General features: G+C 47.5%; 1 protein-coding gene across 1 annotated transcript; it reads right to left on the bottom strand.

The window, feature by feature from the left end:
• Nucleotides 1-3,770: 3,770 nt before the first annotated feature.
• On the bottom strand, nucleotides 3,771-11,816 carry LOC144608813 (uncharacterized). The gene is made up of 2 exons (XM_078426969.1): nucleotides 11,227-11,816; nucleotides 3,771-6,207 (listed from the first exon to the last, which is right to left on the bottom strand). Exons 1-2 carry the CDS (start codon nucleotides 11,368-11,370, stop codon nucleotides 5,230-5,232), a joined length of 1,122 nt encoding a protein of 373 aa, XP_078283095.1. The 5' UTR covers nucleotides 11,371-11,816; the 3' UTR covers nucleotides 3,771-5,229.
• Between the last annotated feature and the right edge of the window lie 431 nt (nucleotides 11,817-12,247).

Below are 12,247 nucleotides of genomic sequence, written 5' to 3'. Positions count from 1 at the left end.
TGATTAATGATGTAGAAATTGAAAGATTGCATGAAAATAAATTCTTGGGAGTGACAATAGATCGTAAACTCTGTTGGAAACCTGACATAAAACATATCAAATCAAAAATTTCTAAATCCATTGCAATACTGCACAAAACTAAGGTCATCTTGAATCAAAATTCACTATTTATGTTATATTGCTCACTCATTGTTCCATACATTACACACTGTGTACAAGTATGGGGAAACATCTACAAACCTAGCACTAATTCAAACTTTATACTGCAAAAAAGAGCTATAAGAATTGTCAATAAGGCTGGTTATAATGACCCAACCAACCCATTATTTATGAAATTATATGCCCTAAAATTTATGGACCTAGTAGACTTTAATTCTGTGGAATTCTCTGCCTCAGAAGGCAGTGGAGGCCAATTCTCTGAATGCATTCAAGAGAGAGCTGGATAGAGCTCTTAAGGATAGCGGAGTCAGGGGGTATGGGGAGAAGGCAGGAACGGGGTACTGATTGAGAGTGATCAGCCATGATCGCATTGAATGGCGGTGCTGGCTCGAAGGGCTGAATGGCCTCCTCCTGCACCTATTGTCTATTGTCTATAATACTCTACAAATAATGTTTAGAGTAAAATAAAGAACACTTCCTGACTCTATCCAAGGTTTGTTTTCAGTGAGGGAGAACAGGTATCCACTCGGGGGAAATTATATGTTTGAAAAAAAGATGTGTGACTGTTAAAGGGGTCAATTTATGGAATAGTTGCAACAAAGAATTAAAAGAGTGCAGTAATATGTGTAAATTCAAGAAAATGTTCAAAATTTTATATTTGAAAGATACAAAATATGTGCTCAGCACTGAGAAATGACTGACATGACAGAAATGATGTTTCTTGATTATATTTGTGTTTCTTTCTATGTTTTGTTTATCTGCTTCTGACTTATGGTGTTTTTTAAAATTATATTTTGTTTTATTGTTTTGCTTCACTGCTATTTTGGCCAGTTAAGGTAATGCTTTGTTAAGTATTAAGAGTAGGCACAATAAACTTTGGCTTCTGCCTACACATTTTTTTTTCATCCTACCTGACTGACCTCCTCCACAGGCACACTCCCACCTGCACCCTCCGCTCTGCCGCTGCCAATCTCCTATCCCCCCACATCCGGACCAAACTCAGATCCTGGGGGGACAGGGCTTTCTCCATCACTGCTCCCACCCTATGGAACTCACTACCCCAAACCGTTAGAGACTCCTCCACACTCACCACATTCAAAACATCACTGAAGTCTCACCTGTTCAGTACTGCCTTCAACCACTGAAGGTCACCTCACCTTCTGTCTCCTTTCTCTGTTCATTTATTTATTTACTTATTTATCTATTTATTCATTTCCCTATGTTCTCAAAATCTCTGTAAAGCGTCTTTGAGTATATGAAAAGCGCTATATAAATAAAATGCATTATTATTATTATTATGTGTGATTATATTGTTTTATTTTTGATATAATGATTTCATACTATTTAACTTTCACAACTGTATGGTCAATCTGTTGTATTGTATTGGCCGGGAAAATAAATAAATAAATAGAAATAAAGACAATAAATAGGATACATTTAGAGGGATATGGCTCAAACGCAGGCAGGTGGGACTAGTGTAGATAGGGCATGTTGGACGGCACGGGCAAGTTGGGCCGAAGGGCCTGTTTCCACGCTGTATGACTCTATGACTCTAAGAACAACCCTCATTCTCCTGCACTCCAAGGAATCCTAGCCTGCTCAACCTCTTTCTATAGCACAGGGCAGTGAATCCTGGAAACATCCTCGTAAATATTCTCTGCATTCTTTCCAGGTTTTTTCACGTCACACTTCTGCATCATTCCACGATCACTTCTGATTTCCAAACTGCAAGTAGCGTGAGATGAGGTAGCGTGGATGTGGAGAGGATGTTTCCACTAGTGGGAGAGTCTAGGACCAGAGGTCATAGCCTCGGAATTAAAGGACATTCTTTTAGGAAGGAGATGAGGAGGAATTTCTTTAGTCAGAGGGTGGTGAATCTGTGGAATTCTTTGCCACAGAGGGCTATGGAGGCCAATTTAGTGGATAATTCTAAGGCAGAGATAGATAGATTCGATTAGTACGGGTGTCAGAGGTTACATGGAGAAGGCAGGAGAATGGGGGTTAGGAGGGAGAGATAGATCAGTCATGATTGAATGGCAGAGTTTCTTCCCACAGGCCATCAGGACTGTTAACTCTCATATTACCAGGGTCTAATTTAATTTACTGTATTTATTTATTTTTTGTGTTTAATTTTTTTTTTTCTATTCTGTTTTGTAGTTTAGCACAATCTGCAGGCGTTGCCACTTTCATTTCACTGCACATCTTGTATATGTATGTGACAAATAAACTTGACTTGACTTGACTTGAGTAGACGGTGGCCGAATGGCCTAATTCTACTATCACTTATGAACTTATGATCTGTCCTTCCCCCTCATGCAGCAACACCATGGCATCACGTTGGCACAGCGGTAGAGTTGCTGCCTTACAGCGCTTGCAGCGCCGGAGACCCGGGTTCCATCCTGACTACGGGTGCTGCACTGTAAGGAGTTTGTACGTTCTCCCCGTGACCTGCGTGGGTTTTCTCCGAGATCTTCGGTTTCCTCCCACACTCCAAAGACGTACAGGTATGTAGGTTAATTGGCTGGGTAAATGTAAAAATTGTCCCTAGTGGGTGTAGGATAGTGTTAATGTACGGGGATCGCTGGGCGGCACGGACTTGGTGGGCCGAAAAGGCCTGTTTCAGGCTGTATATATATGATGATATACGGGTCGTGTCTGTACAGAGTTTGTACGTTCTCCCTGTGATCTGCGTGGGTTTTCTCCGAGTTCTTCGCTTTCCTCCCACACTCCAAAGACGTACAGGTTTGTAGGTTAATTGGCTTGGTCTAAATGTAAAATTGTCCCCAGTGTGTGTAGGATTGCGTTAGTGTGCGGGGATCGCTGGTCGGCGCGGACTCGGTGGACCGAGGGGCCTGTGTCCGCGCTGTGTCTCTAAACTAAACTAAACCATGTTTGTGTCATCCCCCTGACAGATACAAAAGAAACACGACTAGGCCTTGCGGCAGTCAAAGACCTTCACCTGGAAGAACCAACTCACCTGAGAGGGATGTGGGCCAAACGCAGGCAGGTGGGACTAGTGTAGATGGTCGGTGTGGGCAAGTTGGTCCGAAGGGCCTGTTTCCACGCTCTATGACTCTAAACGCAGCCTAAGGCATGTGAGTGAGAGATCATTAGATCATAAGCGATAGTAGAATTAGACTTGCCCATCAAGTCTACTCCACCATTCAATCATGGCTGGTCTATCTCTGCCTCCTAACCCTATTCTCCTGCCCGCTCCCCATAACCTCTCACACCCGAGAGCGTTAGCTTTTGCTGATCGCAGATGGTCCACTTGGAGGAGATGCAAGTCGAGGGATATTAGTGAGTGGAGGGGAGTGAAGGCTCTGTCCTGCTCCTCCTCTCTTCCATCTGTCCCCCCCCCCCCACTCCCCTGTAAGGGGTTTCTGCGCCGATCTTTCGCCCGACCTAAGGTCCCCGTGCCTTGCTCTGATCCCTTGACCAGGCCGCGCACACTGGTTCCCCGTGAGTGGTTCGACCCACTCACCCCCTACGGTTCTAGACACTGGACTTAGATGCAGGAGTGTTTATAGTGCAGAAAAATTCAACCAGACCAGATTTGAAGACCAGGGTTTAAATGGAAAAGGCTTTTATTGAACGCTTGGGACTATTGTCCATGAATACTTCTACAGTTCTATAAGACATATCTATAAGACACATACCGAATTACATGAATACTTTTGACTATGAATCATAAAACACACAGTTCTACAAGACATATACATGAATACCTTTTACTCTGAATTCTAAAACGCACAGTTCTACAAGACATATACACGACTGTAAGATGGGGAACGTACGACACATCGCAAAATTGACCAACACATATTCCTTTACACACCCACGTTTATTCAAACCACCCTCCCCTCTACACTAAACTATGTCCAGGATATGCAGGATCGGAGTACATGCTCACCATGGGGCTATTACTGGGGTTACTGGCTGTTCGTGCTGCTTCTCCGCTGCTTTCCGTGAGGGTCGTGCTTGTCCCCTGAGTTTCTTCCTTCCGTTTCTTGCGTTCCTTGCAGGTTTTCTTGCAGTATTTCTTCTCGAGTTGCGTGCCGGTTCCTCTCTCTTGCACTTCGCTTCTTCTTGCCTGTCTTTTCTTCCTCCTGCATCGTGGCCAGTTATACTATTCTGACCCGTCCTATCTCCCGCCAGATCTCGGGATCTCTTTGTTTAAAAGATATGTATTGAGTTTTCCCTTTGATCTGCGCTTATGTCGGGGGTGTATCGGGGATGGCCAGACGGTGTTAATTGGTATTTCGTTGCGAGGTGATGGGTTTAACTGGTTTCCCATCACCTACCAGGTAGTGTTCTATGGGCTATTGTGCCCCCTTAACGAGATTAACTGTGTAGGTCGGCTTGGGGCGTTGTGAGTATGCTGATGTCAGCGCCCCAGTGTCTGGACTTCGAACTGGTTTCGCAGGTTTCTGCATGGCCAATACCCATTCATTGTTCTGGCCATGGCTTTGCAGAAACCTAGAGACTGGGCTGTAAGGTTTTCGCTTTTGTGGCTGGTCACGAGGTCCTGCGGCCATCTTAGGACCCACGGATTGTGACATCCTCTGGTAAACTGACCGCAGCCTTTCTCCGCTATCAGCCCCAGTCTCCCGTTTAAAATGTCCAAACTGCAGCTCTTTGGTTTGGTGTTGCTTTCAGAATGCGGGAAAACTTCTCAAATCTTACAGTCCCTCCTGTTGATTTGCATAACCCCAGCTTATCGAATCAATTAAATAATGTGGTTGAGCAATGTTTTCCTGATTCTCCACATCCAGACCCCTGAGGTTTTAACTAACTAGTGTTCCATTGCGAACGTACAGTCCCCATCTTTTAGGCTGACCTTTACTGCCCGTGTCCCGGGCAAAACTATATTACAAGTATGTACATTTTCATGTCAGACATATACACCTACACCTTGTCTCACGCCGATGCCTCCGCCATCCTCCTACTGGTGTCAGCTTTAATGTAGGACATGAAAACAACACAACAGCAAAACGATACATTTTTTTACATTCCTTCAACACAATCATTCTTTATACAATTTTGAACAAGGACAATGCAAAACACATTTCACTCGGTGCGGAGGGGGCCCGTCCTTCTAGCAGCTTGCGGCTGGGTCCTGCTCGCCCACCCGCACGTGACGGTCTCTCCATTCTCCTTGATATACCCGGTTAGTCTTTCAGTTTCCCTGGGGCACCACTCCGGCAACCGCATCTCGGTGAGGTTTAAAATCACAGAGGCTACCGCGTAGTGCACCCCCTGGTACAATACCTGGTCAGTCGGTATCAGTACCAGGCCATTCCCGGGTCCCTTAGTGGTTTTAGGGCACTCACCCTCCTGTGCTACTGCCAGCGGAACTGTGGGAGGTGTCGTGCGTGGCCGTGTGATGAGTTCAGTGGCGTTTACCGGGATCGGGGAAAGGGGGACCCCACAAGCCCGCGAGCTAACATCCCACCTCATCCCCTTACCGTCATCCTGCCACTGTCTCTGGAAAAATACGCTGTTGCCCGTGGGGCAGCGATACCTCGAACCCCACATACACATATAAATCCCCTCATCCGGTTCCCACCATTTGTCCCAACACACACTCAACTGTTCATTAGTCCCAGAAATAGTTCTGTGAGTGTTGTTGTTAAGTCTCTCCCACTCAACAGTGGAGTTGGCCATTGTCCGGCTTGTTTTCCTTAGCCACCACCGCCTGCTCGTGGGGACCTTCCCCGTGCATACCAGGCAGATCCTTTTGCCAACGGTGGCGCTTACCCTTTGGGCGATGATCTTGACTCTCGGGCACAATAACGAAGTGTCCCGATAAGCAAAGCCTGAGGCGCTGGAATACTCTGAAGAGTTCGATCCCAGCCACCCCGGTAACCGGCCTTCATGGAAGTGAACTGCGGTCTCCTCCGCTTCTCTCCTTCCAGTCCCATCGGTCGCGATGGGAGCCGTGCCCCTGGAGCAGCCGTAAATGATGATGTCCTTGGTGCGGCCCCGATAGGCCCACCCACATCCGATCGCCGTGGCAACGATCCACCATACGAGTGACTCCTTCCACTCCAGAAAACAGATAAAATATGGTATAGCCAGCCTCTTGGGGAGCGCTTGGCTTTGTTAACGCCTCTGCGGGCAGGTCTCTTGGCCCCCAGCCTGCACCCCACACCCACACATCCTGGACGCATCAACTCTATTTACCTCTATCCCCACAAAACTTATCTATATTACTTATCCTTATCTAATTACCTAATCCTTATCTATATTACCTAATCCTTATCTATCTAAAATATAATACAGCGCCGCCTTCCCAGGGCGGCTCAGCTAATCCCTGTCAGGGCTGCAACGGGTCGTCTCCTGCAGCTGCACCACGCTGTCTCCCACCTTTGATCCTCCGCAGCCTGTCGCTGCCTGTCGGGGGCTAAACCTCTTCTGAAACGTTAGCTCCCTCCTCCTCACTTGGCTCCCGTACCTCGGGGCGTGATTGACCTCTGGCCAAAACTTTCTACATTGGGGTTCCCTGCTGGACCTACGGAGAGTCACATTAGGCACTGCCCCCTGGACAGCCTGGCTGAGGACCGGTTCCTGCCGTGCCGCAGCTCGGGTACCCCCCGCAGCTGCCGACCCTGGCCCCTCCTCATCCAGCTCTGCCCCATTGGTGCTGGGTATACCCGCGGCATCCGGCCTCACCCTGCCTGTACCTACAGGTGGTGAGCCTCCGCCCGCTACCCCCGCCTTCCTGGTGCTTGAGTCGGAGACCCGGGTTCCATCCCGACTACGGGTCGTGTCTGTACAGAGTTTGTACGTTCTCCCTGTGATCTGCGTGGGTTTTCTCCGAGTTCTTCGCTTTCCTCCCACACTCCAAAGACGTACAGGTTTGTAGGTTAATTGGCTTGGTCTAAATGTAAAATTGTCCCCAGTGTGTGTAGGATTGCGTTAGTGTGCGGGGATCGCTGGTCGGCGCGGACTCGGTGGGCCGAGGGGCCTGTGTCCACGCTGTGTCTAAACTAAACTAAACCATGTTTGTGTCATCCCCCTGACAGATACCAAAGAAACACGACCAGGCCTTGCGGCAGTCAAAGAACTTCACCTGGAAGAACCAACTCACCTGAGAGGGATGTGGGCCAAACGCAGGCAGGTGGGACTAGTGTAGTTGGGAGATGTTGGGCAAGTTGGGCCGAAGGGCCTGTTTCCACGCTGCACGACTCTACGACTCTTAAGTGCTGGAGTAACTCAGCACGGAAATGGGCCCTTTTGCCCAACCTGTCCGTGCCGACCAAGGTGCCGCGTTCAACGGTAGTCCTCGCGGTCAAAGTTAAATGTGAGGAAGAGGGGCAGGAGTGAGCATTTGTACCTGCTTCACTAGTCACCAAATAATAGAAACAAGGAACTGCAGATGCTGGTTAATACACAAAGGGACACAAAGTGCTGGAGTAACTCAGCGGCTCAGGCAGCATCTTTGGAGAACCTTTTTAGGTGACGTTTCAGGTCAGGACCCTTTAGACTGATCATAGATGAGGGGAGTGGGGGGGGGGGGGGGCAGATGGAAGAGAGGAGGAGCAGGACAGAGCCTTCACTCCCCTCTACTCACTAATATCCCTCGACTCATAGAGCGTGGAAACAGGCCCTTCGGCCCAACTTGCCCACACCGCCTGCGTTTGGTCCATATCCCCCTAAACTCGTCCTATCCATGTACCTGTCCAAATGTTTCTTAAGCGTTGCGATAGTATCTACCTCAACTAAGAAGGGTCTCGACCCGAAACGTCACCCATTCCTTCTCTCCTGAGATGCTGCCTGACCTGCTGAGTTACTCCAGCATTTTGTGAATAAATACCTTCGATTTGTACCAGCATCTGCAGGTATTTTCTTACAAAGAAATGGCAGAACAGTTAAACGAGTACTTTGGTTCTGTCTTCACTAAGGAAGACACAAACAATCTATCAGAAATACTAGGGGACTGAGGATCTAGTGGGAGGGAGGAACTGAAGGGAATCCACATTAGTCAGGAAATGGTGTTAGGTAAACTGTTGGGACTGAAGGCAGATAAATCTTCAGGGCCTGATGCTCTGCATCCCAGAGTACTCAAGGGGGTGGCCCTAGAAATCGTGGATGCATTGGTGATCATTTTCCAATATTCTCTCGACTCTGGATCAGTTCCTGTGGAGGGTAGCCAATGTAACCCCACTTTTTAAGAAAAGAGGGAGAGAGATAAAGGGGAATTATAGACCAGTTAGCCTTACATCGGTAGTGGGGAAGATGCTTGAGTCAATTGTTAAAGATGTTATAGCAGCGCATTTGGAAAGCAGTGACAGGATCGGTTAAAGTCAGCATGGATTTATGAAGGGGCAATCATGCTTGACTAATCTTCTGGAATTTTTTGAGGGTGTAACAAGTAGAATGGGTAAGGGAAAGCCAGTGGATGTGGTGTATCTGGACTTTCAGAAAGCCCTTGACAAGGTCCCACACAAGAGATTAGTGTGCAAAATTAGAGCACATGGTATTGGGGGTAGGGTATTGACCTGGATAGACATGGTTATTTACAATATATATTAACGATTTAGACGAGGGAATTAAATATGACATCTCCAAGTTTGCGGATGACACAAAGCTGGGTGGCAGTGTGAGCTGCAAGGAGGATGCTATGAGGCTGCAGGGTGACTTGGATAAGTTGGGTGAGTGGGCAGATGCATGGCAGATGCAGTTTAATGTGGATAAATGTGAGGTTATCCACTTTGGTGGCAAGAACAGGAAGGCAAATTATTATCTGAATGGTGTCAGATTAAGAAAAGAGGAGGTGTAACGAGACCTGGGTGTGCTTGTACATCAGTCACTGAAAGTAAGCATGCAGGTACAGCAGGCAGTGAAGAAAGCTAGTTGGCCTTCATTGCAAGAAGATTTGAGTTTAGGAGCAAGGAGGTCCTTCTGCAGTTGTACAGGGCCCTAGTGAGACCGCACCTGGAGTACTGTGTGCAATTTTGGTCTCCTAATTTGAGGAAGGACATTCTTGCTATTGAGGGAGTGCAGCGTAGGTTCACCAGGTTAATTCCCGGGATGGCGGGACTGACATATGATGAGAGAATAGGTCGAATGGGCTTGTATTCATTAGAATTCAGAAGGATGAGAGGGGATCTTATAGTAGAAACATATAAAATTCTTAAAGGATTGGACAGGTTAGAAAAATGTTCCCGATGTTGGGGGAATCCAGAACCAGGGGGTCATAGTTTAAGAATAAGGGGTAGGCTATTTAGGACTGAGATGCCGAAAAACTTTTTCACCCAGAGAGTTGTGAATCTGTGGAATTCTCTGCCACAGAAGGCAGTGGAGGCCAATTCACTGGATGCTTTTAAGAGAGAGTTAGATTTAGCTCTTAGGGCTAAAGGAATTAAGGGATATGGAATAAAAGCAGGAACGGGGTACTGATTTTGGATGATCAGCCATGATCATATTGAATGGCGGCGCTGGCTCAAAGGGTCGAATGGCCTCCTCCTGCACCTATTTCTCTATGTTTCTTTGACTGGTTAGCATGCAACAAAAGCTTTTCACTGTACCTTGGTTCACGTGACAATAAACCAAACTAAACTAAACCAGAGGAATTCATTCTTTTAATGCCCGGACGTGCTGGATGTACATACTTGCCTCCAGACCAGCTCTGACAGAGCATTCAAACCAGCGCCAGTCTTATTTTAAAGGTATTTGTTCGCGATACAATTCAATGATACATTTAAGCACCGTTTCTTAAATGTGCATTTACCGTTTAAAGTGGCCCTGTCCAAACTGGGGATGGACACAAAATGTTGGGAGTAACTCAGCGGGTCAGGCAGCATCTCTAGAGAAAAGGTTCTGCAGATCAGGTGAGAATTGTGGAGAGGAGTGTGTTAATGTTTCAGGGAGGTGGCCTAGCACCAGCAAAGCCAGTTCAGACAGGAGGTGTAGGAAGGAACTCCAGATGCTGGTTTAAACCGAAGGCAGACACAAAAAAAAAGCTGGGGTCATTCAGCGGCTCAAACAGCATCTCTGGAGAGAAGGAATGGGTGACGTTTCAGGTCTTCATCGTCTGAAGAAGGGTCTCTGTCCGAAACGTCACCCATTCCTTTTCTCCAGAGATGCTGTTTGAGCTGCTGAGTTACTCCAGCTTTTTGCGTCTGTCTTCAGTTCAGATATGAACTCTTGGCAAACTTTCAAATACCTCTTTTCATTTGATTTCTCTTTCTTGTGGCAACTTCCTGTTTGTTGAACGAGTGACACACATGAGTTACCCCACAACCCCAGATTCAGGGACAGTTTCTTCCCAGCTGTTAACAGTCAACTGAACCATCTTACCAACAACTAGAGAGGGGTCCTGAGATACCATCTATCTCATTGGAGACCCTCAGACCATCTTTAATCGGACTTTACCTTGCTCTAAACATTATCCCCTTTGTCATGTTTCTGTACACTGTGGACGGCTCTATGGAACCATAGGTAGTCTTTCCCCGGCTCGTCAGCCCACAACAAAAAGCTTTTCACTGTACCTCGGTACACGTGACAATAAAGTAAACAAACTGATGAGTATAGGAGCAAAGAGGTCCTTCTGCAGTTGTACAGGGCCCTAGTGAGACCGCACCTGGAGTACTGTGTGCCGTTTTGGTCTGCACCCGAAGAAAACCCACGCAGGTGACGGGGAGAACGTGCAAACTCCGTACAGACAGCACCCGTGATCAGGATCGAACCCCAGTGTCTGGCGCTGTGAGGCAGCAACTATACCGCAGCACCACCGTGCCGCCCCATCAATAGACAATAGGTGCAGGAGGAGGCCATTCGGCCCTTCGAGCCAGCACCGCCATTCCAAGTGATCGTGGCTGATCATTCTCAATCAGTACCCCGTTCCTGCCTTCTCCCCATACCCCCTGACTCCGCTATCCTTAAGAGCTCTATCTAGCTCTCTCTTGAATGCATTCAGAGAATTGGCCTCCACTGCCTTCTGAGGCAGAGAATTCCACAGATTCACAACTCTCTGACTGAAAAAGTTTTTCCTCATCTCAGTTCTAAATGGCCTACCCCTTATTCTTAAACTGTATCGTTAGTGCCGATGGCGGTACCTACCGACGTAACAGGCGACACATCCTGCCTGCGAACGAGCCGGTTCATCCTCCGTGTTGTCCAGATCGTACAAGTTCGCTTCCGTTTGCGCCTAGTAGCACTCGCATGCTTTTGCCAGCATAACAATCCATGTCTGCAACAGCTCATTTGCCTGTAACAGCTCCTCTGCCTGTTCCACCTTCGCCTCCATATTCATCGCCTGTTCCACAGTTTGCTGCTTCGTCTCCAGGGACGTTGATTCAGTCTCCCTCGCCTGTGGAACCACCTGCTCTCTCCCCGGATAAGAAGAATGGAGATGGCCTCTATCGTACATGTGCTGGTCGTGTTTGCAGGCCGGTTGTGAAGTATCCGGACTAGGTTTAACTTTCCTCCAGTTTGTCACCGATTATTATACATGACGTGCTTAGTTTATGTGTCCGTATCACTGTTGATTCTTTAAGAGGGGGAATGTAGATTAGTCTAATGGTGTCACTCATGTTTTGTGTTATGCTTTTGTAGTTACGCCCCATTAGATTCGGATTAGTGTAAGTGGAACGTGCAGGCGTGAGGTCGTGCTTGCTATGTAGTTAATAAAGTCTTTGTTTCACAAAATGCTGGAGTAACTCACCAGGTCAGGCAGCATCTCAAGAGAGAAGGAATGGGTGACGTTTCGGGACTGTAGTCTGAAGGGTCTCGACCCGAAACGTCACCCATTCCTTCTCTCCTGAGATGCTGCCTGACCTGCTGAGTTACTCCAGCCTTTTGTGAAATAAATACCTTCGATTTGTACCAGCATCTGCAGTTATTTTCTTACACTAATAAAGTCTTTAGATTGTTATCCAGGTGTAAGGCTTCTGTTATTATACGGACACCACAACAGAGTGAGAAGGGAGGAGTGATGAAGGGGGGGGGGGGGGGGGGGGGAGAGTGTGGGAGTGAGAGGGGTCTCTTTCTCCCTTTCTCTCTCTTCCCCCCTCTCTCCCTCCACACTTCCCAACTGATCTGCATTTGTTCTCCAGAATTCTTCCGTTTCAGCTTTGCTTCT

Source organism: Rhinoraja longicauda, chromosome 2, assembly GCF_053455715.1.
Source record: "Rhinoraja longicauda isolate Sanriku21f chromosome 2, sRhiLon1.1, whole genome shotgun sequence".
NCBI classification, from domain to species: domain Eukaryota; kingdom Metazoa; phylum Chordata; class Chondrichthyes; order Rajiformes; family Arhynchobatidae; genus Rhinoraja; species Rhinoraja longicauda.
The sequence above is the reverse complement of the archived record's forward strand: the minus strand, read 5'-3'. Positions and strand labels throughout refer to the sequence as shown.

Bases quoted from the DNA above. Each gene is read 5' to 3' on its own strand.
- LOC144608813 (XM_078426969.1), bottom strand. From the start codon at position 11,370: ATGAGCTGTTGCAGACATGGATTGTTATGCTGGCAAAAGCATGCGAGT. The intron at 6,208-11,226 runs GTAGGTACCGCC...TGTTTTCTGGAG, and splicing joins ATGTGTCGCCTGTTACGTCG to TGGAAGGAGTCACTCGTATG.